Source organism: Ornithorhynchus anatinus, chromosome 3 (genome assembly GCF_004115215.2).
Source record: "Ornithorhynchus anatinus isolate Pmale09 chromosome 3, mOrnAna1.pri.v4, whole genome shotgun sequence".
Lineage (NCBI taxonomy): Eukaryota > Metazoa > Chordata > Mammalia > Monotremata > Ornithorhynchidae > Ornithorhynchus > Ornithorhynchus anatinus.
The window spans coordinates 40,385,797-40,411,242 of record NC_041730.1 but is presented as its reverse complement, the minus strand read 5'-3'; the positions used below and the strand labels follow the sequence as shown (position 1 = coordinate 40,411,242).

The 25,446-nt window shown below is 52.7% G+C and overlaps 1 protein-coding gene across 3 annotated transcripts; it reads right to left on the bottom strand.

The window, feature by feature from the left end:
- Positions 1-1,327: 1,327 nt before the first annotated feature.
- On the bottom strand, positions 1,328-24,199 carry LOC103166619 (NADH-cytochrome b5 reductase 2). 3 transcript variants are annotated; one of them, XM_029061550.1, is made up of 9 exons: positions 24,130-24,199; positions 17,815-17,961; positions 14,455-14,527; positions 9,699-9,805; positions 8,408-8,537; positions 7,765-7,848; positions 4,739-4,824; positions 2,891-2,990; positions 1,328-1,601 (listed from the first exon to the last, which is right to left on the bottom strand). In XM_029061550.1, exons 2-9 carry the CDS (start codon positions 17,893-17,895, stop codon positions 1,429-1,431), a joined length of 834 nt encoding a protein of 277 aa, XP_028917383.1. In that variant the 5' UTR covers positions 17,896-17,961; positions 24,130-24,199; the 3' UTR covers positions 1,328-1,428. The 3 variants fall into 3 exon arrangements, with proteins under 3 accessions (XP_028917383.1, XP_028917382.1, XP_028917384.1); XM_029061549.1 differs by lacking the exon at positions 24,130-24,199 and adding an exon at positions 24,051-24,116; XM_029061551.2 differs by lacking the exon at positions 24,130-24,199 and adding an exon at positions 19,908-19,927.
- Positions 24,200-25,446: the final 1,247 nt, after the last annotated feature.

Below are 25,446 nucleotides of genomic sequence, written 5' to 3'. Positions count from 1 at the left end.
GGACATTCTGGAGAAAATGTATCCATAGAGTGGCTGTCAACCGGAAACGCCTCGATTGCATTTGATAATAATAATAATGTGCCAGGCAGTATACTAATTACTGAGGCAGACCCAAGGTAATCAGTTTGGACACAGCCCCTGTCCTACATGGGGCTCACAGACTTCACCCCCATTTTACAGATGAGGGGTCTGAAGCCCAGAGAGTTGTGACCTGCCAAAGTGGCGGAGCCAGGTTTAGAACCCAGTCCTTCTGACTCCCAGCCCCATGCTCTATCTACTGGACCACAGGGAAGAATCTGTCACCCAAGGAAAGGAAAGATTCCTGCAGGATGCCTGGTACCTTGTGCCGCTTCCATAAGCGGATGATTGTTTCTGCCAGAAGTGGTGTTACCTCGACCGTCCATCCTCAGGGACACTGTGGCTTCCTTACTTCTTACTCTGGTCCCAGCTGTTCTAACCCTCCTTAACCCCAGCCTCCCCCAGCACAGGTCGACAGAAGCAAACTCCTTCAGAGCCGGATCCCGTGAGAAACAGCATGGCCTAGTGGAAAGAGCACAAACTTGAGAGTCAGAGGATCTGGGTTCTAATCCCAGCTCTGCCCACTGCTCTGCCATTTTCTCACTGAGTAACCTTAGGCAAATCACTTCGCTTCTCTGTGCCTCCACTGTAAAATGGGGATTCAGTTCCTGTTCTCCCTACTTAGACTGTGAGCCCCATATGGAACAGGGACTGTGACTGACCTACTTAACTTGCAGTAGTAAGTAATAATAATAATAATGACGGTATTTGTTAAGTGCTTACTATGTGCAAGGCGCTGTACTAAGTGCTGGGGGGGATACAGCAGAGTGGGTTGGTCACAGTCCCGGTCCCATGTGGGGCTCACAGTCTCAATCCTCATTTTACAGAAGAGGGAACTGAGGCACAGAGAAGTTAGGGAACTTGGCCAAGGCCACACAGCAGACAAATGGAGGATTGTCTGACACATACTAAGGGCTTAAATATCATACAAAATTAAATTAAAAATTTTTTAAAGGGGCAGCCCAGGCAGGATGGGCCAGAGCCACAGAGCCTAGTGCCATATAGAAGTCACCCTGCTTGTGCTTCTGCCCTCAGGGGTCTTGGGGGAGGGGGCAGCTTCCTCCTCTATGGCTGTTCTGTGCTCGGTCCCTCCCATGCCCCCTGCCTTCCTCTCAAGGAGAAATTTCCCCCTCAGAGCCCGGCGGGACTAGACCATCTGCTCTGAAGTTCCCCGGGATGAGATATGGGGGCAGTCGGAGCGGCAGAGCCATTGACGCCTCCCCTCCCTGCCCGCCCTCAGAAACGGAAACTTGTTCTACACAATTTAATATCCCGGGCTTGGGGTGGGGGATGTACGAGCCCCTCAAGACCCCGGCCACGGGGAGGGCCCCGGAGGCTGTCCCCGGGGGGCTAGTAGGCAAAGAGCCGGTCTCTGCTGTAGCCCAGTTTGTCCAGGCTGGGCTGGCAGGCGAGCTGGATCATGGGCGGGGGTCCGCACAGCAGGATGAAAGTAGTGGCCGAGGGGGGCGGCAAGTGCTGGTGGATCATGTCGGCGGTGACGAAGCCGGAGCCGTAGGCCCAATCTGTAACAAATGGAACGACGGTGTCGTTGGCTCCGGCCGGCCGGGGCCCGGCTCCTGGCTCCAGCGACCCCCGCGGAGCCCTGCTCCAAACTCAGCTGGCTACCTTTGAGCCCCGGAGAAGAGACGTCCAGGCCCGGGGCCAGGGAGGATAAGCCAGTCGCAACCCTGCTGTATTCCGGGTGAGGAAGCATGCTCTCACGGCTCTGGACTAATTCACCACTCACCGATATGTCTGTGCCCATCCCTGTTCTTTCTCTTTTTAATATGATCTTTGTTAAGCGCTTACTATGTGCCAGGCACCGTTCTAAGCTCTGAGGTAGATACAAGCTAATCAGGTTGGACTCAGTCCACGTCCCACATGGGGCTCGTGATCTTCACCCCCATTCTCTGAGGCCCAGAGAAGTGAAGTGACTTGCCCGAGGTCACACAGTAGACAGGTTGCCTAGTGGCTAGAGCCCGGGCCTGGGCGTCAGAAGGACCTGGGTTCTAATCCCAGCTCTTCCACGTGTCTGCTGGGTGGCCTTGGGCAAGTCACATCACTTTTCTGTGCCTCAGTTTTCTCCCCCATAAAATGGGGATTAAATCTTCCTTCTGCCTAGTTCTAAATTCTATTTAGATTGTGAGCCTCACGTGGGACAGGGACTTTGTCCAACTTAATTTGTATCTACCCAGCATTTAGACCAATGCCTCGCACATAGTGAGCACATTACAAATACCACAATTGTTATTATTGTTGTTGTTAAGTGGCTGAGCCAGGACTAGAACCCAGGTCCCCCTGACTCCCTGGGCCGGGCTCTATCCACTAGGCCACGCTGCTTCTCTGTCCAGCTGCCCCAGGCCAGGAGCACCGTCAAGGCCAGGAAGAACCTCTCATAGAGTGGGCCTGAGCCACAAACTCTCTCTGTCTCCTCTGCTGATCAGTTAATCCGGGGTCCTCACTGGAACAATCCAGCGTCCATTTCCCAGGAATGCATCTATTTATTGTTGTACTGGACTCTCCCAAGCACTTAGTACAGTCCTCTGCACACACTAAGCACTCATTAAATACCACCGACTGACTGACTGACAAAGCCAGAAAATCCCCCACCCTTCTGGGAAGGATTCTACAGCGTCAAAAGGCTCCAAGTAGCCAACAGGGTAGTGAGAGGTATGGGTCTGAGGCCTGGGCCGGCCCCTCCTGAGACCGCTAATCCGTCTGCTGCCCCACCCAACCAAGGGGGGTTGGGGTCCAAGGAGGCGGGCAGAAAGGGGGAGCCCATGGGCATAGGCAAAGAGACACCAGCTGTTACCTTTCGGAGGTCTGTCCAGGGTGTACCACAGCTTGAACCTGTCCGGGTGGGCCTCGGCAACGGCCTCCAGCTCGGCCCGCAGAAGGATGTCCGCCTCCGTCTGGGAGGGAGGAACAGGGACTCAGTGCTTACTATAGTTCCTGGCACATAGTAAGCACTTTGTTTTTTGAATGGTATTTGTTAAGCACTTACTATATGCCAGGTGCTGTAGTAAGCGCTGGGGTAGATACAAGTTATTCGGCCCACATCCCACGTCCCATCTCCCAAGGGACTGAAAGGCATTTCCGATCTGTACCAAATTACCTCACGGGTTTAATGGGCTGCAGCCCAGGATCTCAGACTCCAGGGCTCCCCGAGTCACCCCCCCACAAGCCCATAATTTTATACCTGAATCAATACACCAGATATAATATGAGGTAGAACAGATCTATCTTTTAAATGGTATTTGTTAAGTGCTTACTATGTGTAGCACCATACGAAGAGCTTGGGGTAGATGCAAGTTACTCAGGTTGGACATAGTCTTAATCCCCGTTTTCCAGAAGAGGTCAGTGAGACCCAGAGAAGTGAAGTGATTTGCCCAAGGACCTTCAACAGGTAAGTGGCAGAGCGGGGATTAGAACCCAGACCCTTCTCTCAGCTCCATGACCTACCTACTAGGCCATGCTGCTTCTCAAAGCGCTCAAGAAATACCTTTTTTTTTAAAAAAAAGGGGGTGTGGGGGAAGCAGGGGTCCTGGGCTCTGCTCCTCGAGCAGAGGAAGCGAGCTGACTAGACTGACCAGAGGAGGAGCAGAGAGCTTAGGGCTTGTCAGGAGAGGTCAGAGGTGAGCAGCTCGGTGGGCCGCGCCTGGAAGGGAGGGACTGGGATGGAGGTCAAGAGGGACCTCAGCCCGGCAGCCTGATTTAGGCATTAAAGGAGCCTCCAGCCCCGGCTCTGACCTTTCAACCGGCTACAATCCCAGGAGGTTCAGAACCTGAAGCCCCGAGCAGCAGCTGTCAATCAAGACAACTGGCGGATCAATCGAGGAGCCTCGGGAGATTGGACTTTCAGAAAAACCTGCCTATGTGGCCTCGGGGCTGTCGACCAGCCTGAACTGGACCACGAGGCTTTGGATCCAAGGTCAACTAGCCCCCATTTCTCCAAGTGTCTCAGGGCCACTCTTCCAGATAGAACCTGGGTGTGAGCGCAATAAATACGCTTGAATGAATGAATGTGGGCGGAGAAGGTGTCTGTTATTGTTATATTTTACTCTCCCAAGTGCTTAGTAGAGTGCTCTGCACACAGTAAAATGCTCAGTAAATACCATTCAATGGTCTGGGGTCCAAGTCATCAATGGCAGCTTCCTTGCTTTGACTTCACTCAGTGCCTTTTATAATTCTGGTATTTGTAAAGCACTTACTACTTGACAAAGCACTGTACTACGCCTGGGTCCACACTGGCCAGGGTCAGCCCTTGCTCCCATGGGCTACTGGCTAAGAGGGAGGGAGGGCGGGTATCGACTCCCCATTTTGCAGCTGAGGAAATTAAGGCCTAGCGAAGTTAAGTGACTTGCCCAAGGTCACCCAGCAGGCAATCGTCACAACCTGGATCAGAATTCAGGTCCTCTGACTCCTAAATCCGTGCTCTTTTCCACTAGGCACCCTGCTGCCCTTAGAATAGGAATCAAGGCAGGGAATGTGTCTGTTTGTGGTCCTACTGAACTCCCCCAAGCGCTCCGTTCAGTGCTTTGCACACAGTAAGCGTTCAATAAATACGATTGAATAAATGAATGAAGAACGAAAGCCATCCTAGACTAGATCCACGGCTTGTCCCGCTACTGGGACGAGCATGGGATAATGAGGAACTAACCTGATTGGCGAAAATGAGAGAACATTTGGTCCTGTCGTCCGGGTCTTTGGTGATGTGGCGAATGAGCTGCAGCATGGGAGTTATCCCTAGGCGGAAGACACAAAGCAAGACTTATTGGCCCAGAGGGAAAACTAGGGAGAGAACCTATCAACTCTGACTCTACCAAGCGCTTAGTGCAGTACTCTGCACACCGTAAAATGCATACAACTGATGGATTGATTGAATGAAAGCCACTTTGCTTGCTCCAACGTGGCTCCCCAGAGGACACCCTGGGGGCAGAGAGTAGGGAGTCAAATCCAGCGATCAGGGGCAAAGGCAGAGATTCGCTGGTTGTGGGCAGGGAATGTGTCTGTTTATTGTTGTATTGTACTCTCCCAAATGCTTAGTACAGTGCTCTGCATGCAATAAGCGCTCAGTAAATGCCAGCGATAATGATGACGATGATGGAAAGGAGGGAGGCGGAGGGCAGCCGCAGAGCCAGCTGAGCACACGTCTCAGACGTCACCCTCGGTTTTCGGCTCTTTGTCGACTCCTGTGCCTCAGGTCCTCCTGCTGGTGCAGTGAGCCTGACAGATTCCCCGGGCCTGGCAGGCCTGCAGACACTGAAATGCTAGGTGACATCTCCCCTGCTCATGGGGAGGATACACTCATGGAGGGTGCTTGGTCTCTGCAAAATACACACACACACACACACACACACACACACACGGGTGCTTGGCGCCGGCTTCTGTCTCCTTTGTAAGGCAAGAAGCAGCGTGGCCTAGTGGAAAGAACATAAGGTTGGGAGTCAGGACACTTGGGTTCTAAACCCCGGTTCCACTACCTGCCTGCTGCATGGCTTTGGGCAAAGTCGCTTTGCTTCTCTGTGCCTCAGTTGTCACATCTGTAAAATGGGGATAATATATCCGTTCTCCTTCCCACTTAGACTGAGAGCCCCATGGGGGACAGGAACTATGTCAGATCTGCATATATTATATCTACTCCAGCACTCAGCACAATGCTAGGTACAGGGTAAGCACTTAAATACCAGCATTTTTTAATATTAAGAACACTTCGGCCTCTTCTCTCATCATCATCATCACTGGTATTTACTGAGTACTTACTGTGCAGAGCACTGTACCAAGCGCTTGGGAGAGTACAAAATAACAATAAACAGACATATTCCTTGCCCACAATGAGCTTACAGTCTAGAGGGGGAGGCAGACACGATACGAATAGATAATATATAATTTATAGTTGTGTACATGAGTATTGCGGGGCCGAGGATGGGGTGAATATCAAGTACTTAAAGGTGCAGATCCAAATGCATAGGTGATGCAGAAGAGAGAGGCGGCAGGGGAAATGAGGGTTTAATCAGGAAAGGCCTCTTGGAGGAGACGTGATTTTAATTAGACTTCGAAGGCAGGGAGAGTGATGGTCTGTCATATGAAGAGGGAAGGAGTTCCAGGCCAGAGGCAAGATGTGAGCCAGGGGTCGGCAGCAAGACAGACGAGATCAAAGCACAGAGAGCAAGCTTGTGCTAGAGGAGTAAAGTGTGGAAGCTGGGTTATAGAAGGAAATCAAGGAAAGGTAGAAGGAAGCAAACTGATTGGGTGCTTTAAAGCTGATGGTAAGGAGCTACTATTCGATGCACAGGTGGAAGGGCAACCCCTGGAGGTTCTGGAGGAGTGGGAGGACATGGACTGAATATTTTTGTAGAAAAATGATCCGGGCATCAGACTGAAGTATGGCCTGGTGTGGGGAGAGACAGGAGGCAGGGAGGTCAGCAAGCAGGCAGATGCGATAAGTCAAGGTGGGATAGGCTAAGTGCTTGGATCAGTTTAGTAGCGGTTAGATGAAGAAGAAAGGGTGGACTTTAGCAACGTTGTGACTGTAGAACTAACAGATTTTGGGGCAGACTGAATATGAGGGTTGAATAATAATTATGGTTATTGTTAAGCGCTTACTCTGTGCCACGTGAATGAGAGAGATGAGTCAAGGACAACGCCAAGCCTATGGACTTGTGAGATAAAGAGGTATTGTGGTACTGTCTACAGTGATGGGAAGGATAAGAGGGAGGAGAGGGTTTGGGTGGGAAGATTAGGAGTCTGCTTTGGACATGTTTAGCATGATGTGTTGGTGGGATATGAAGGTAGAGATGTCCTGAAGCCAGGAGGAAATCTGAGACTGAAGACAAGGAGAGAGATCAGGGCTGGAGATGTAAATTGGGAAATCATTCACATAGAGATGGTAGTTGAAGCTTAGTAGCACGCTACTAAGCACTTGGAGGAGTACAGTATAATAATAAACACAACATTCCCTGCCCACGTCGAGCTTTCAGTCTAGGGGGTATGCACTACGCGCAAGGAAACTAGGGGCTGTTGAGACTTGTAGTCTCCAGGGATTAAGAAAAATGCATGGTGATGTTCCAGTCACACATGCTGGACACCACCACCACCACCATCTCACTCCCTGCCCGGAGTAGATCTGAACACGCAGCCACTCCTCGCTGCCCCCCACATGGTGTCATTCATTCAATCTTATTTATTGACTGCTTACTTTGTGTTAAGCACTGTACTAAGCACTTGACAGACACCCAGTCTGTCCCCAAGACACTTCAGGGACCGGGGTCCCAGCGGCCTCAGTATCTATTCCGACCCACGAATCCTGGAAAGGGCTCTCCAGGAGTGCCCCTTGTCCCAGATCCCCCGTGGACTCCAAGAGCTTTGGTGAAATAATAATAATAACAATGACTGAATTTGTTAAGCTCTATGTGCCAGGCACTGTTCTAAGTGCTGGGTAGACACAAGCTAGTCAAGTTGGATACAGTACCTGTCCCACGAGGGGCTTGCCGTCTTAATCCCCATTTTACAGATGAGGAAACTGAGGCCTAGAGAAGGGAAGTTACTTATCTAAATGTCACCCAGGCGGCAAGCGGCAGAGCTGAGATTAGAGCCAAGTCCTCCCGACACCCAGGCCCTTACTCTATTCCATGAGGCCGTGCTGTTTCTTGGGCAAGCGGAACAGCAAGCGTGGGTAGGGCCTACCTGTCCCGCCGGCAATCATGCCCAGGTGCCGGGTCGTCTTCACCCGCGGCTCGCTCTTCTTGTCGGGCCTGATGGCGAGTTGCCCTGGAAACAGAAGCGATTCCGTGTGGCACCCGGTGCCCCGCTGTGCCCTGCCAAGTGGGCAAGGGCTGGAGGGCCGGAAGGGTGGGAGGGACGGGTTGGGTATTAGCCACACCAATCATTCCCATCCACGAATAAAGCGACAGAGTCTCAGGCGGTCTGGGACTAGATACGGGACCCCCACCCTCAAAGCTGACTCTGGGGAGAGGGGGGCAGTCTCCCCTCGTTGATGGAGAGGGATAATGGAGTTTGGGCCGCCGAGGATCTCATTTCCCATCCAACCCCCACCGATACCTCCATTTAGAGTGGTAGCTTCCTGTGGGAAGGTAACAGGCCACTTGGTAATTCTGTAGTTCCCAAGCACCTACTACAGCGCTCCACCTCTCGATAAATGCTTCGTCTCCTACCACGGGTGGGGTAGCCGAGCGGTAGCCCGGCACCCGGAAACGTCCTTCCCAAGAGGAGGGAGCCTCCTCTCCCTTCACCCTCACCGCCCCCGGCACCCTCACCCTCTCTAAAAAAAAATCCCTGCAACCCGACCACGGAGGGGAAGGCCCCATACCTTTGCCCAGGTACACGAGCAGGCCGTTGGGCCCCCGGAAGTCGACGGTGTCCCCGATCTTCATGGCGTCCAGATACTGCGACATCTTTCCCCCGTCGGGGAACTTTGGGTGCACGTTCTTGTGATAGACCTGGAAAACCCAGCGGGCCCAGGGAGCTGCCACGTCCACCGTCACCGCCTCCCCAGGGGGACTGGAGCCCGGAAACGCTCAGTTCACCGCCCTCTCGTTTCCGACAGGCGGAAGGCACCATGCGGACCAGGGCAGGCCGGGGTCCTGGTATCCCCGGGGACGGAGCGGGTCAGGGTAGTTTACCGAGGGGAGATGCTTCCAGGAGCCGAGCGGCCCCCGGTGGGCCAAACCGATGCTTCTCCAAAAGTGACCTAAGCTCCTGGCTTGACCCCGACCTCCGAAACGGCTAAGTTAGCCGGGCAGAGGGTCTCCGGACGAGGCAGGAGGTGAGCGTGAGCTGAGCTAAACTGCTCCCCTTCCAAACACGCTCTCCACCGGCTCATTCGGCATAGAGGTAAGGGGAAGGAGGGATTGGGAAGGGGGCATGAGCTAAGAGCAGACAGCAGCACTAAACCTCCCTCACCCAGCTGTTCAATCATATTTATTGTGCCTTACTGTGTGCGGAGCACTGTACTAAGCACTGGGGAGAGTACAACAATAAACAGACCCATTCCCTGCCCACAATGAGCTTACAGTCTTAAGGGGGGAACAGACAATATAAAGAGTAGGAAAGGGGCATCAGGCAATTCTGAGAGGCAGCGTGGCCTAGCGGATAGAGTTCAGGTCTGGGAGTCAGAAGGACCTGGGTTCTAATTCCGGCTCCGCCAACCTGTCTGCTGTGCGACTTTGGGCAAGTCACTTCACTTCTCTGGGCCTCAGTTACCTCATCTGGAAAATGGGGATTAAGATTGAGCGCTATGTGGGACAGGGACTGTGTCCAATCCAATTGGCCTGGATCTACTCCAGCACTTAGTATAGTGCCTGGCACATAGTAAGCACTTAATAAATACCATTTTAAAAAAAACAACACTCCATTCTTCCTCCAATCTGGTCAAGGAGACAGAACGGGCTGCCAGAACCCCTCTGCTGGGCTGGACGTCTCTTCCAGAGGAGGGAGCGGGCAGGGCCCGATCTGAGCCGGTGGTGCCATCTCACCACTGTCATCTCACAGCCTGTCGCTAGGTCAGCTACCCAATAAGCGGATCAAGTTAAGGGCTCGGCCTTTTGGGCCGGGTGTCCCCTCCTGGGGAGCTGATGCGTTCCAGAGATCGTGAGCCTCACCTTCACAACGAGGTCCACGAAGCCTTTCTCTTCGTCACTGGAAACCGGCGTGTAGGCCCGGATCACCGGGATGCCCAGGATCTTGGCGGACAGATACACGTGCTGACCTAGACACAGAAATAACAGTAATTGTGGTGTCTGTACTAAGCGCTGGGATACAAGCAAATCGGTTTTGACACAGTCCCTGTCCCTCAGGGGGCTCCCACTCTTCATCAGTGAGGTAACTGAGATACAGAGAAGTGAAGTGACTTGTCCAAGGTCAAACCGCAGACATTAATCTGCAGACACAGCGAATGCAGACAAATGGCAGAGCCGGGGTTAGGACCCGTGACTCCCGGGCCCGTGCTCTATCCACTACGCCATCCTGCTTCAAATCCAAACTGAGGTTGCCGGCTTTCTGTTTTCATTCTGCGTGCACGCTTTGGGGGGGGGAACCACGGCCCAGGCCGGGGGCTGAAAGAGTGCTGGGGGCGGTGAATGGTCTAATGCATAAAGCACAGACTTGCGAGACAAAAGGACCTTGGTTTTAATCCCGGCTCGGCCACTTGCCTTTTGTGTGACCTTGGGCAAGTCACTGCACTTCTCTGGGCCTCAGTTACCTCATCTGTAAAATGGGGATTATAGACTGTAAGTCCCATATGGGACGGGACTCTGTTGAAGCTGATTAGCTTGTAACTACCCCAGTCCTTAGAACACTGTTTGACATACCTTAATCATCGTCATTATTATTATTATGGGAGAGAACAAGCAGGTGAATTAGTGTCCTTAAAAGGTCTTTAAATATCAGTTTGACCCTGGATGGAGTCTGCATGGGAAAAATAGCAATCAATCAATGGCATTTATTGAGCATCGGCATCCTGAGTGCAGAGCACTGTACTAGACCCTTGAGGAGAGGGCAATGGGGGAAGAAGACATCATCCCGGCCCTCAAGGAGCATCCCGACAATCTGATTGTCCAAGGGCTCTCTCCCTAATGGCCAGAGGGCACCTTGCAACCTCACACTGGGCTTATCCAGGACACTTGAGCCATCAGCAAGCCCAGAAAGCTAGGAGCGGGGAAAGATGGGAGATCGGCTCAAATTTGGGTCTCCGGGACCACCCCTCCCCACTCAGCTTTGTCTCCGGGAAATGGGCACGGCCAAGAGCGAAGCAAGCTCAAGGAGCCGGCACAGCACGTGAGGCACGGGAGAGGACACGGAGGGGCCCATCTGGGAAAGAATCATCTTTGACCGCCAGGCCTCTTGTGTCTTTTGCCTCGGGAGCAAAGGTCGGCTGAAGAAATTTAGGAGGGGATATAGCATAAAGTGATGAAGCCCTGGAGAAGTGGGTGATTAGTTGGCCAGACAAGAAGGCCCAAACTCAGTGACCGTGGTAGGTGTCAGAGGATTCTCCTGGACTCTGGACACTGATCCGGCTGGTGGCCCAGGGCGAAACTTGCCCCAAGTCCTGGATAAGTGGCCAGCACTGGCTGTCGGCTGGGCCTGCCTGGGGATTTGGGGCCTCTGGGATTGCAAAGACTTCCGGCCTCTCCCTGGGAACTATCTGCCCTTTGAGGATTTATCGGAGACAGGGAGTTCGACCGGGGGAAATGGAGCCCTGCGTCTCAGGAAGCTGGGCTTCCTCCGCCTGGGTGAGAAAATGAGCTTCTCTGCTCTCCCAGGAGGCTTTTCCAAGCTCCTTGACACCCCTTCGATCAAAGGCATTTATTGAGCATTTACTATGTGCAGAACCTGTACTAAGCGCTTGGGAGAGTACAATGCAAAAGAATTAGCAGGCGGGTATCCTGCCCATCAAGAGCTGACAGTCTAGGCCCTCACCCCACCCGCCCCAACCACATCCAACCTGGGCTCCAAACATGTGTCCCCTAGACTGTAAGCTCATCACGGGCCGGGAACGTGTCTGCGTATTCTCTTGTACTCTTCCAAGTGTTCAGAACAATGCTCTGCATGTAGTAAGTGCTTAATAAATACCATTGATTGAGTGACACCCCCCTGGGGGTGGGGCTAGGCTAGGGGTCACTAAGGCTGTATGGCTTCACGACAATCAGCTCTCTGCTTCTCAGTAAACCGCTCTCCTTTCCCACTACACCCCAGCTCCGACTCTACGTTCTCTCAAGCCAACTCACTCGCTGTGCCGCATTCTCATCTCTCCCACCGCGGACCTCCCGCTTACATCTTCCTGCTGCCTGGAGACCACAGCTCTCCCCATCTTCAAAGCCCTTCTGAGTTCACATCTCCCGCAGGAGGCTTTCCCCACCCTATATCTCCAAAATACTACTTCCCATTCCCTAGATATTGAAGGGTTTTTGGGGTTCTTTTATGGTATTTGTTAAGCACTTATGTGTCAAACACAGTTCAAAGCGCTGTAATCGGTGCAAGTTAATTAGGTCGGATACAGTCCCCATCCCACAAGGGGCTCCGATATGAGGGAGAACAAGTATCCGTATCTTTTACGGTTGAGAGAACTGAGGCCCAGAAAAGTTAAGTGACTTGCCCAAGGTCGCCCAGCAAGCAACTGGCAGAGCCGAGGTTGGAACCAAGGTCCTTCTGACTCGCAGCCTCCTGTTCTCTCCACCGAGCCTCACACGCATTCATTCACTCGTTCGTATTTATTGAGCGCTTACTGTGTGCAGAGCACTGTACTAAGCTAAGCGCTTGGAAAGTACAATTCAGGAATAAAGAGAGGCAATCCCTGCCCACACCGGGCTTACAGTCTAGTTCTCACAACCCTCTTAGCACTTCTGTATATCTTTATGGATTATTCCTTCCCCTGTCTATAATGTATTTAGGGTCTTTCCCCTGTTGGAGCATAATCTTCCTGAAGGAAGGGTTCACCCCGTCTAATTCTACTGCACCGTACCAAGCGCTTAGTACTGCTACTAAATTACTGCTACTAAGAGGCAGCGTGGCGTAGTGGATAGAGCACGGGCCTGCGAGTCGGGAGGCCATGGGTTCTAATCCCAGCTCTGCCACTTGTCTGCTGTGAGACCTCGAGCACATCACTTCATTTCTTTGGGCCTCAGTTCTCTCTCTCTCTCTTCAAATGCCTTCGAGTCATTTCCGATCCATGGCGACTCTATGGACGCACCGTCTCCAGAACATCCCATCTTCCGCCATAAGGTCTTTCTGGAATGTGTATCACGAGAGTTTTCGTGCCTCAGTTCCCTCATCTATTCTCTCTGATCTCCCTTCCTCCTGTCTCTCCCCGCTCCAGTCTATTCTTCACTCCGCTGCCCGGCTCATCTTCCTGCGGAAACGCTCTGGGCATGTCACTCCCCTCCTTAAAAACCTCCAGTGGTTGCCTATCAACCTCCGCACAAAACAAAAACTTCTCACTCTAGGCTTCCAGGTTCTTCATCACCTTGCCCCCTCCTACCCCTCCTCCCTTCGCTCTTTCTACTGCCCAACCCGTAGGCGCCGCTCCTCTGCCGCTCATTTCCTCACCGTCCCCCGTTCTCGCCCATCCCGCCGTCACCCCCTGGCCCACGTCCTCCCGCGGTCCTGGAACGCCCTCCCTCCTCACCTCCACCAAACTAACTCTCTTCCCCTCTTCAAAGCCCTACTGAGAGCTCACCTCCTCCAAGAGGCCTTCCCAGACTGAGCTCCCCTTCTCCCTCTGCTCCCTCTACCGCCCCCCCTTCACCTCTCCGCAGCTTAACCCTCTTTTCCCCCCATTTCCCTCTGCTCCTCCCCCTCTCCCTTCCCCTCAGCACTGTGCTCATCTGCTCATTTGTATATATTCTTATTACCCTATTCATTTTGTTAATGAGATGTACATCCCCTTGATTCTATTTATTGCTATTGTTTTTGTCTGTCTGTCTCCCCCGATTAGACTGGAAGCCCGTCAATGGGCAGGGATTATCTCTATCTGTTGCCGAATTGTACATGCCAAGCGCTTAGTACGGTGCTCTGCACATAGTAAGCGCTCAATAAATACTATTGAATTGAATGAACCTGTAAAATGGGGATTGAGACTGTGAGCCTCATATGGGGCAGGGACTGTGTCCCACTTGATTTGCTCGTATCCATTCCAGCGCTTAGTACAGTGCCTGGCACGTAACAAAGCGCTCAACAAATACCATAATTACTATTATTACTGATGGAACGATCGATCGATCGACGGAGTGTGGGCCCCAGAGGCTCTGCAGGGGGTGGAGAGAGGGTTAACCGGAGCCACTCAGAAGGCAGGGTTGGGCTGTACAATCACTACCACCCCAGAGTCCAGTCCAAAGTCCCCCCGGCTGTCCACATTGCATAAGGGGAGCCTGGACGCCGATCAAGAGGGAGCTGCAGGAGGGTGAGGGGTTCTGTTAGGCTGCTAGTGACAACTTGTGCAACTCCTCACTTTTGCCAGCCTGATCCCAACTTCCCCTGGCACCGCATCCTCTCTGAGGGTGGCTGCCTCTACACCACAGAGCAGGAAACTCACATCACCACCGGCTCCCTCGCGGACCCATCGGCTCATGATCCGTCCCCTGGGGGACCCAGCCCCTCATTATCCCCGCCGCCTCCTCTTCTTGGCCCATTCATTCCTCACCCCCACCTCCGCAGGACGGGCAGAGAAGCTGGGAGGGAAGAAGAGCGGAAAGCCTAGCGCAGAATCATTTTTCTCCTCACGAGCAGCTCGGCGAAGAGATCCGATGAGGAAAGCGACTTGAACTTTTGGGTCCGGTGGCTTCTCACTCGCTCTGCTCCTCCTACCCGGGTTCCCCCAGAAAACGGGGAGCCGTCTGGTCCCAGCCCCCGGGGACGCCTTACCGATGGGGAGCCCTAAGATGTGATCTGACGACGGAAGGCCAAACCGGAACCTCTTGGTGTCATGGCTGATTTCCTAGAAAACAAGCAGAGAACACTGATGGCCTGGCCCCTGCAGGGGGGGGGACGTCCTGGCTGACCTGGTCAGTCTAACTCGCACGTCCCTCCCCCAGGTCCGCTGCTCCTCACTTCTGGGTTCGGACACTCACGTCCAGGTTGGGGCAGACTCGGGGTCAGGGTCCCCCACAAAGCGGGATCACTGGATCTCTTCCCCACTCCATGCCCATCCTTCCCCAGGACCGACGGGAAGTGACAGAGCACCAAGTCTCGATTTGGGCAGAGATCCAGGTGCCAGCGACCCACCCCTTGAGCCGATGAAAGAGGAGACATTGAGTTGCGGGTCCCCTGGACGCCCCCTTCATTTTTCCCAGCCGGCAAGGGTTCGGAGGCACGCTGAGAGAATTCCCACAGCTCTAGCCCATCCTCCAGTTCCCCCAAACATCACCACAGAGAGACCGGAGCTCACTAAATCCCGTCCATCCCGGCTGGTTAGAAGGCAGAAATAATCATGATGGCACTTGTTAAGCACTTACTAAATGCCAAGAACTGTTCTAACCGCTGGGGTAGATACGAGTTAATCAGGTAGGACACAGTCCTTATCCCACATGGGGCTCACATGCTTAATCTCCATTATCCAGATGAGGTAACTGAGGGCCAGAGAAGTGAAGTCACCTGCACATGGTCACACAGCAGATGCGTGGTGGAGCTGGGATTAGAACCCAGGTCCTTCTGACTCATTTTGAGGGTGGGGGAAGCATTTCGTCTATTTATCCGATCGTATTCATTTAGCACTCACTGTGTGCAGAGCAATCTACTTAGCGCTTGAGATCACTGGGAGAAATCACAAGTCATGGCAGGGAGAAACGTGGGCTGGGGCTGGATCCAGCAGATCCGTCAGTCAGTCGATCGTATTTATCGAGCGCTTTCTGTGTGCAGACCGCTGTACTAAGCGCTTGGAAGAGTGCAATAGAACTATATGACAGACACATCCCCTGCCCACAGTGAGTTTACAGTCTAGAGGGGGAGATGGACATCAATACAAATAAAACCATGACAGATATAGACATAAGTGCTGCAGGGGCTGGGAGGGGGAATGAACAAAGGGAGCAAGTCAGGGTGACGCAGAAGGGAGTGGGAGAAGAGGAAAAGGTGGGAGTGGGGGTTTTAGTGGGATTCCTTCATTCATTGAATAGTATTTATTGAGCGCTGACTATGTGCAGAGCACTGTACTAAGCGCTTGGAATATACAATTCGGCAAAAGATCGACACAATCCCTGCCCAATGAAGGGCTTACAGTCTAATCGGGGGAGACCGACGAACGAAAACAAGACAACATAATACAAAAACAAGACAACATAACATCTGCCAAGGTCCATGACATGCCCCTTTACGGTCCTTCTGAGGTCATTAGCCTCCTCGCCGAAAAACGGCTTCGCTCTGGCTCTAGGGCTGGGGTAAGGGCCGGGGAAACTACTAAAGAGCTGCCAAGTCCTGCAAGTTTACCCACGGCAGGGCCGGTTAAACAAGCCCCGCTAAGTTCGGCCACCACCAGGCACGTCTAAACAAGCCACCTGGCACTCAGCTACACAGACCGCCTGTGCCCTCCTCATCCACACCCGACAGTGGCCTAGCAGGTCCTGGCGGTTTGACCACACCCTGCTCGGAAGGGAGTTGAAACACCAGGCCCCAGCAGTCATTCAGTCAGTCAACTGTATTTATTGAGCGCTTATTGTAGGCAGAGCACTGTACTAAGCACTTGGGAGAGTCCAATATAACCAAAGATAGATACATCCTTGCCCCCTACAAGCTTACCCCGGCAGCAGCACCGTACTATCTGGTAAACACTTACTGTGTGCCAGGCACTGTACTGAGCGTGAGCGTCGAGACAGGCTAATCAGATTGGACCCAGTCCCTGTCCCACTTGGGGCTCACAATCTAAATCAGTCGGTCAGTCAATCGTATTGATTGAGCGCTTACTGTGTGCACAGAACTGTACTGGGGAGAGGACAATATGAAAATATAACAGACATATTCCCCGCCCACGATGAGTCCACAGTCTAGAAGTGGGAGACAGACCTAAATATAAATATTAATGTAATTAATATAAATATACATAAATTACATAGCTGGGGGGAGAAGGACCAAGGGAGCAAGTCAGGGTGGCGCAGAAGGGAGTGGGAGAAGAGGAAAGGGGGACTTAGGGAAGGCCTCTTGGAGAAGATGTGCCTTCAATAAGGCTTTGAAGGTGGAGAGAGGCATTGTCTTTCAGATAAGAGGAGGGAGGGTGTTCCAGGTATTTAAACCCCACTGACAGATGAGGAAACTCAGGCCCAGAGAAGTCAAGTGGCTTGCCCAAAATCACACAGGAGGCAAGTGGTGGCGGAGAGATTAGAGCCAAGGCCCCCTAACTCCCAAGCCCGTGCTCTTTCCACTAGACTACTCTGCTTTACGAAAATAAGCGGCATGGACCCCAAGGATTAGGTTCTGCCGCGATCTGAGAGGGGTTCGATTGGCCAAGAAGTAGATTGCTGACCCTCAAATCCTAATGCCTCAGGATGAGGGGCACCCAGGCATCTATCGGAGCTTCAGCCTGGAAGACTTAAAACCAACACAAGGTAACCCGAGTCCACGAGAACCCGGGCATCTGCTAATGTCTGTCTCGCCCTCTCGACTATCAGCTCGCTGTGGGCATGGACCATGTCTACCAACCCTGTTGTATTTCACTTTCCTAAGTGCTTAGTACAGGGCTCTGCAGACAGTAAGTGCTCAATAAATATGACTGACTGATGCATCAGTAGGTTCAACAGAGGGCTATCTCCTCCAAGAGGCCTTCCTTCACTAAATCCCCCCTTCCTCTTCACCCGCTCCCCTCTGCATTGCCCTGACTTGCTCCTTTTACTCACCCCCCACCTCCCAGCCCCAGGGCACTTGTGTACATAGCAGTTATTTATTTAATCTCATCTTCTGTCTCCCCGCCCTCCAGACTGCAGACTGTGAGCAGGGGATGTCCATCGATTGTTGTATTGTACTCTCCCAAGCGCTTAGTAAAGTGCCTGGCACATAGTAAGCACTTCACAAAAATGACAATTCTTATTATTTATCGTTATTATTGTGATCCTATGTTTCCTCCACGCATCCTGCAGCCATGACCTGGCCCAGTTCCATTGTCATCTGGAAACTGTCTCTCCTGGGCTCTGCTCCCAGAGAGAAGTTTCAAGTTCAGGGTCCACGGAGCAACGTCGGGGGGAGCTTTCTATCCAGACACTCTTTTCTGGCTGGGGAGACCGCAAAGAGGGCGGTTACCTCCTTCTCAATCAAGGGCAGCTGGTACTTGGTGTTGGGATCCAGTAACGTCACTGGATCTTTCTTCTTCGGTGATCCCATGGTCTTGAGGACCAACAGCAATACGGACACCGCGGTCACCGCCAAGGCAATCCAAAGGGCAGTATCCTAAAAACACAAAGATAACCGATCTTACTCATCGACGCTCGTACGGTGAGAGCCGAGGCCGATCGGCACGGGCTCACGGGAAATTAGGCAGCGCGTAAGCAAAATCACTCTCCTACGAATCGACGCCTTACCGTGGCAGGAGAGTTTGCGTCCACCGATGAAGCTTAGAGCTGTGCCATATGGGGTTACCCGTAACGGAAAGGTCTAAGCTAAAGCGTCACAGTCAATTCACCTGTGCTGGGCAGTGGTGGTGTGGGAAAGAGTCAAAGGCGGATGATCTAGTGGTCAAAAAGTTGATCAAAAACATCGGAGGAGACTCGGGTTTTTACAGGGCGGAAGAAAGCGATAGTACTTTTACCAAGAAAACTCTCGGATGCACATTCCAGAACGACCTTAGGGCCGAAGGTAGGATGTGCTGAAGAGGGTGTGTCCGCGGAGCCGCGATGGCCGGAAACGGCCGGACGGCATTTGAAGAAACAAAAGCAGGCCGAGGGTGGGAATGGGACCCTCCCTCAGGCTGTATCACCCTCCCACGAGGCACCAAAACCAGTCATGGCCCCCAGATGACACTCTCCCCCTCTCGACATAAAGCTCCTCTCCATCTGGGGTACCCTCTCACCTTCACCCCCAAGTCCGGTCCAGAAAACTCCACTGCCGCCCGACATCGACGGTTCGGGGTGGTCAGTTCTTGGATATTTCCATCTGTCAGTCAGTCAGTCCTTCTGTAAGCTCGTTGTGGGCAGGTATCGGGTCTGCTTATTGTTCTGTTATACTCTTCCAAGAGCACAGTTCAGTGTTCTATACTCTCCCACTCCCTTCTGCATCACCCTGACTTGCTCCCTTTTCTCTTTCTCCCCTTCCCAGCCCCACAGCGCTTATGTATATATCTGTCACTTTACTTGTATTGATGTCTATCTCCCCTCCTCTAGACCGTGAGCCCGTCGTGGGCGGGGAATGTCACTGTTTGTTGTATTGCACTTTCCCAAGTGCTCAGTACAGTGCCCTGCACACATTAACCACTTAATAAATAAATAAGATTGAATGAAAGAGTGTTCTGCACGCAATAAGCACTCAATAAATACTGTACTAAGTGCTTGGGAGAGTACAATAGAACAATAAACAGACACATTGCCTGCTCACAAGGAGCTTACAGTCTAGAGGGGGAGATGGACATTAACAGAAATGAATAAATTAGAGATGTGTACGTAAGGGCTGTGGGGCTGGGAGGGGGGATGAGTAAAGAGAGCAGGTCAGGGTGATGCAGAAAGGAGTGGGAGAAGAAGAAAAGGAGGCTTAGAGAAGGCCTCTTGGAGATGTGTCTTCAATAAGGCTTTGAGGCAGAGAGAGTAACTGCAGGCTACCCTGCTTCTCATTTCTTCCTTTGAGATTCTAGAGCGATTTCTCCTGAACCTTTGGACTTTTCTAGGAATTCATTCATTCGACAGTATTTCTTGAGCGCTTACGATGTGCAGAGCAATGTACTAAGCGCTTGGAATGTGCAAATCGGTAACAGATAGAGACAGTCCCTGCCCTTTGACGGGCTTACGGTCTAATCGGGGGAGACGGACAGACGAGAACAATAGCAACAAATAGAATCGAGGGGATGGACATCTCATTAAAACAATAGCAAATAAACAGACTCAAGGCGATGTACATCTCATTAACAAAATAAACAGGGTAACGAAAATATATACGGTTGAGCGGACGAGTACAGTGCCGAGGGGATGGGAAGGGAGAGGGGGAGGAGCAGAGGGAGATGGGGGGAAAGAGAGTTTAGCTGCGGAGAGGTGAAGGGGGGGCCGCAGAGGGAAAAGGGGAGTTCGGTCTGGGAAGGCCTCTTGGAGGAGGTGAGCTTTAAGTAGGGTTTCGAAGAGGGGAAAGAGAATTAGTTTGGCGGAGGTGAGGAGGGAGGGCGTTCCGGGACCACGGGAGGAATGGAAACCCACCTGAAAAACTGAATACGTATGTGCCTTCAATAAGGCTTTGAAATGGGGGAATGTGTCGTATGTTCTCCATCTGACTGGGAAGCTCAGGGACACACACCAGGTCTTCGCAACTCCCTCGGGGCCCAGGTCAGCGTTCCTTGCCCAGGGTGGGTACCGCGGCTGGTGGCGGTCACCGGTGAGAGAAGGGCTTGACCCCCATCTGCTGTGGCCCACCGGCCCCCTGGAGAGTGAACCTGGCGTCCAAAACACACACAGACGTCCCAAGCTCCCCTCATCCCCTGCTCCGCCCAGGAGCAAAGCGACGTCCGACCAGGACCCCAGATCTGAAGTCCAGGCTGGTCTGGTCCACAGCACAAGTCCAGGATGGGGCAAGTGCCGCCGGTCTGACTCTACGCTGGCGGACCCTGCGCACAGTTCATCCGCGCATTCACTCGATCGTATTTCTTGAGCGCTTACTGTGGGCAAAGCACTGTACTAAGCACTTGGGAGAGTACAAAAGAACGACTGATTCCTACCCTTAATGAGCTCACAGTCTAGAGGGGGAAACAGACATCAATATACATAAATAAATAAATACATAAATACATAGATAGATAGATAGATAGATAGATAGATAGATAGATAGATAGATAGATGAATGAATGAATGACTAAATAAATAAATAAATAAATAAATAAATAAATAATAGATATACACAGTTCCTTCTGTGGGTTGTCAATCGCATTTATTTAGCGCTTACTGTGTGCCGAGCACTACACTAAGCACTTGGGGGAGTAAAATATAACAGACCCGGTCCCTGTCCACAGTGAGCTTAAATGTGAGTTTGGGTGGATTAATCAATCAGTGGTATTTATTAAGCGTTTACTGTGAACAGAACACCGTACTAAGCGCGTGGGAGAGTACGATAGAACGGAGTTGGTAGACGGGTTTCCTGCCCACGTCGGGTTTATAAGAATGTTGGTATTTGTTACGCGCTTACTACGTGCAGGGCACTGTTCTAAGCGCTGGGGGAGATACAGGGGAATGAGGTTGCCCCACGAGAGGCTCACAGTCTTCATCCCCCATTTTCCGGATGAGGGAACCGAGGCCCAGAGAAGTGAAGTGACTTGCCCACAGTCACACACAGCTGACAAGGGACAGAGTGGGGATTCGAACCCATGACCTCTGACTCCCAAGCCCGGGCTCTTCCCACTGAGCCACGCTGCTTCTGGGCTAGAGGGGGAGATCCAGCCATAGCACAGCAACAGAGCAGCCCCAGGATGGGAGACGCTGAGGAGAGTAGGGGCAAGGAGAGGATGGGTCATATAATAATGTTGGTATTTGTTAAGCGCTTACTACGTGCCGAGCACCGTTCTAAGCGCTGGGGGAGACCCAGGGGAATCAGGTGGTCCCACGTGGGGCTCCCAGTCTTCATCCCCATTTTACAGATGAGGGAACTGAGGCACCGAGAAGTGAAGTGACTTGCCCAAAGTCACACAGCTGCCAAGTGGCCGAGCCGGGATTCGAACCCGTGACTTCTGACTCCCAAGCCCGTGCTCTTTCCGCTGAGCCCCGCCGCATATCGTGAACGCTCAATAAATGACCACTGAGTGACTGACTGAGGCGCTAGACCCGCCCGGGGATTGGAACTGATGCTTCGCTCGCAAGTCCAGGTTTGGTGGGGCAAGGTCGGGGGGTCCTCACGGCATTGGTATTTTAGCCTTGCATGGCATGGGGGGCTTGGGAAGCCCCCTTCCCGACTCCCCATCTCCTCTGCCCACCGACCTGGGCTCCTTGGAGGGGGTGGAGGACCACATCTTGCCAGGGGTTCTCCGCTAGTTAACAATAATAATGATAATAATAATGATGTTGGTATTCGTTAAGCGCTTACTATGTGCAGAGCACTGTCTTAAGCGCTGGGGGAGATACAGGGTCATCGGGTTGTCCCACGTGAGGCTCCCAGTCTCTATCCCCATTTTACAGATGATGGATTTTACTTCCATCTACCTCCCCCCCCGGGCTCCTTTCCTCTCACCAGCCCCCTTCTTAATAATAATAATAATAATGTCGGAATTTGTTGAGCGCTTACTATGTGCAGAGCGCTGTTCTAAGCGCTGGGGGAGATACAGGGTCATCAGGTCGTCCCACGTGAGGCTCACAGTTAATCCCCATTTTACAGATGAGGTAACTGAGGCCCAGAGAGGTGAAGTGACTTGCCCACAGTCACCCAGCTGACAAGGGGCAGAGGCGGGAGTCGAACCCATGACCTCTGACTCCGAAGCCCAGGCTCTTTCCACTGAGCCACGCTGCTATAGAAACAGATCGGGTTGGACGCGGTCCCTGTCCCCTTCGGGGTTCACAGATCCCCGTTTTGCAGATGAGAAGCAGCGTGGCTCAGTGGTAAGAGGCCGGGCTTGGGAGTCGGAGGTCATGGGTTCGAATCCCCGTTCGGCCGCTTGTCAGCTGTGGGACCGTGGGCAAGTCACTTCACTTCTCTGGGCCTCAGTTCCCTCATCTGTAAAAGGGGGATGAAGACTAGGAGCCTCAGGTGGGACGTCCTGATGACCCTGCCTCTCCCCCAGCGCTTAGAACGGTGCTCTGCACAGAGTAGGCGCTTAAAGCAGCGTGGCTCGGTGGAAAGAGCCCGGGCTTTGGAGTCAGAGGTCATGGGTTCGAATCCCGGCTCGGCCACTGGGCAGCTGGGGGACTGGGGGGCAAGTCACTTCACTTCTCTGGGCCTCAGTTCCCTCATCTGTAAAATGGGGATGAAGACTGGGAGCCCCATGTGGGGCCACCTGATTCCCCTGGGTCTCCCCCAGCGCTTAGAACGGTGCTCGGCACAGAGTAAGCGCTTAACAAATACCAACATTATCATTATTGTTATTATTAGAACAGTGCTCTGCACAGAGTAAGCGCTTAACAAATACCAACATTATCATTATTAATTATTATTATGATTAGAACAGTGGTCTGCACAGAGTAAGCGCTTACCAAGTACCAACATTATTATTATTATTATTAGAACAGTGCTCGGGACAGAGTAAGCGCTTACCAAATACCAACATGATCATCATTATCATTATTAGAACAGTGCTCGGCACAGAGTAAGCGCTTACCAAATACCAACATTATTATTATTATTAGAACAGTGCTCTGGACAGAGTAAGCGCTTAACAAATACCAATATTATTATTATTATTATTATTAGAACAGTGCTCGGCACAGAGTAAGCGCTTAACAAATACCAACATTATCATCATTATTATTATTATTATTAGAACAGTGCTCGGCACAGAGTAAGCGCTTACCAAATACCAACATGATCATCATTATCATTATTAGAACAGTGGTCTGCACAGAGTAAGCGCTTAACAAATACCAACATTATTATTATTATTAGAACAGTGCTCTGCACAGAGTAAGCGCTTAACAAATACCAACATTATCATTATTAATTATTATTATGATTAGAACAGTGGTCTGCACAGAGTAAGCGCTTACCAAGTACCAACATTATTATTATTATTATTAGAACAGTGCTCTGGACAGAGTAAGCGCTTAACAAATACCAACATTATCATTATTAATTATTATTATGATTAGAACAGTGGTCTGCACAGAGTAAGCGCTTACCAAGTACCAACATTATTATTATTATTATTAGAACAGTGCTCTGGACAGAGTAACCGCTTAACAAATACCAACATTATCATTATTAATTATTATTATGATTAGAACAGTGGTCTGCACAGAGTAAGCGCTTACCAAGTACCAACATTATTATTATTATTATTAGAACAGTGCTCGGGACAGAGTAAGCGCTTACCAAATACCAACATGATCATTATTATCATTATTATTAGAACAGTGCTCGGCACAGAGTAAGCGCTTACCAAATACCAACTTTATTATTATTCTCTGTGCCTCAGTTCCCTCATCTGTCAAATGGGGATGCAGACTGGGAGCCTCAGGGTGGGGCGTCCTGATGACCCTGCCTCTCCCCCAGCGCTCAGAACGGCGCTCCGCCCAGAGGAGGCGCTTAACAAACTCCAACGTTGTCATTATTAACGGATTAGCTTGTTTTAATATGAAAAAGGAGGAAGGGGGGGGGGGGGGGGGGAGCAGGCGGGAGGCCCAACGGTCCCCGGGGCTGGGGGCGCTTACCGGACTCGACTCCATCGTAGCCGCTCCTCGCTCGGTCCCCGCGGCCCCGCCCCCAACCCCGGCCGCGCCCCCTGCTCACCTGGAGGGAGGAGCCGAGCCGGGCCCGTCCCGTCCCCGCCCACCGCGGCGCTCCGGGGCCCAAGACAGGGGGCGGGGTCACAGGGGGGCGGGGGCCAATCGGCGGGCGCGGTGGGACAGGGGGCGTGGCCGAAGACGGGGGCGGGGACCGATCGGCGGGCGGGATAGGGGAGGGGCGTGGCCGAAGACGGGGGAGGGGACCGATCGGCGGGCGCGGTGGGAGAGGGGGCGTGGCCGACGACAGGGACGGGGACCAATCGGCGGGCGCGGTGGGAGAGGGGGCGTGGCCGAAGACGGGGGCGGGGACCAATCGGCGGGCGGGATAGGGGAGGGGCGTGGCCGAAGACAGGGGAGGGGACCGATCGGCGGGCGCGGTGGGAGAGGGGGCGTGGCCGACGACAGGGACGGGGACCAATCGGCGGGCGCGGTGGGAGAGGGGGCGTGGCCGAAGACAGGGGAGGGGACCGATCGGCGGGCGCGGTGGGAGAGGGGGCGTGGCCGAAGATGGGGGAGAGGACCAATCGGCGGGAGCGGTGGGAGGGGGCGTGGCCGAAGACGGGGGAGAGGACCAATCGGCGGGCGCGGTGGGAGAGGGGGCGTGGCCGAAGACAGGGACGGGGACCAATCGGCGGGCGCGGTGGGAGAGGGGGCGTGGCCGAAGACAGGGGAGAGGACCAATCGGCGGGAGCGGTGGGAAGGGGCGTGGCCGAAGACGGGGGCGGGGACCAATCGGCGGGAGCGGTGGGGAGGGGGCGTGGCCGAAGACGGGGCGGTGCCCAAGGGTGAGGCATCGACAGACGATAGGAGCTGGGCATAGGGGGGTGGGGTCAGTAGGCGGGCATGGTGGAAGAGGGGTGTGGCCTACGATAATAATAAGAAGAAGAAGAATGTTGGTATTTGTTAAGCGCTTACTGTGTGCAGAGCGCTGTTCTAAGCACTGGGGTAGTTACGGGGTAATCAGGTTGTCCCACGTGAGGCTCACAGTCTTCATCCCCATTTTCCAGATGAGGGAACTGAGGCCCAGAGAAGTGAAGTGACTCGCCCAGAATCACACAGCTGACACGGTGGCAGAGCTGGGATTCGCACCCATGACCTCTGACGCCCAAGCCCGTGCTCTTTCCACTGAGCCACGCTGCTTCTCTACTACAGCTGTACTTAGTTCATTCATTCATCCATTCATTCATTCAATAGTATTTATTGAGCGCTTACTATGTGCAGAGCACTGTACTAAGCGCTTGGGATGAACAAGTCGGCAACAGATAGAGACAGTCCCTGCCGTCTGACGGGCTTACGGTCTAATCGGGGGAGACGGACAGAC

What these genes read in the sequence shown, in the direction of transcription:
- LOC103166619 (XM_029061549.1), bottom strand. An exon ending in TCGTGGACCTCGTTGTGAAG is followed by an intron (nt 8,538 to 9,698) that starts GTGAGGCTCACG and finishes TGGGTTTTCCAG; the next exon opens with GTCTATCACAAGAACGTGCA. An exon ending in GCTCGTGTACCTGGGCAAAG is followed by an intron (nt 7,849 to 8,407) that starts GTATGGGGCCTT and finishes TTCTGTTTCCAG; the next exon opens with GGCAACTCGCCATCAGGCCC.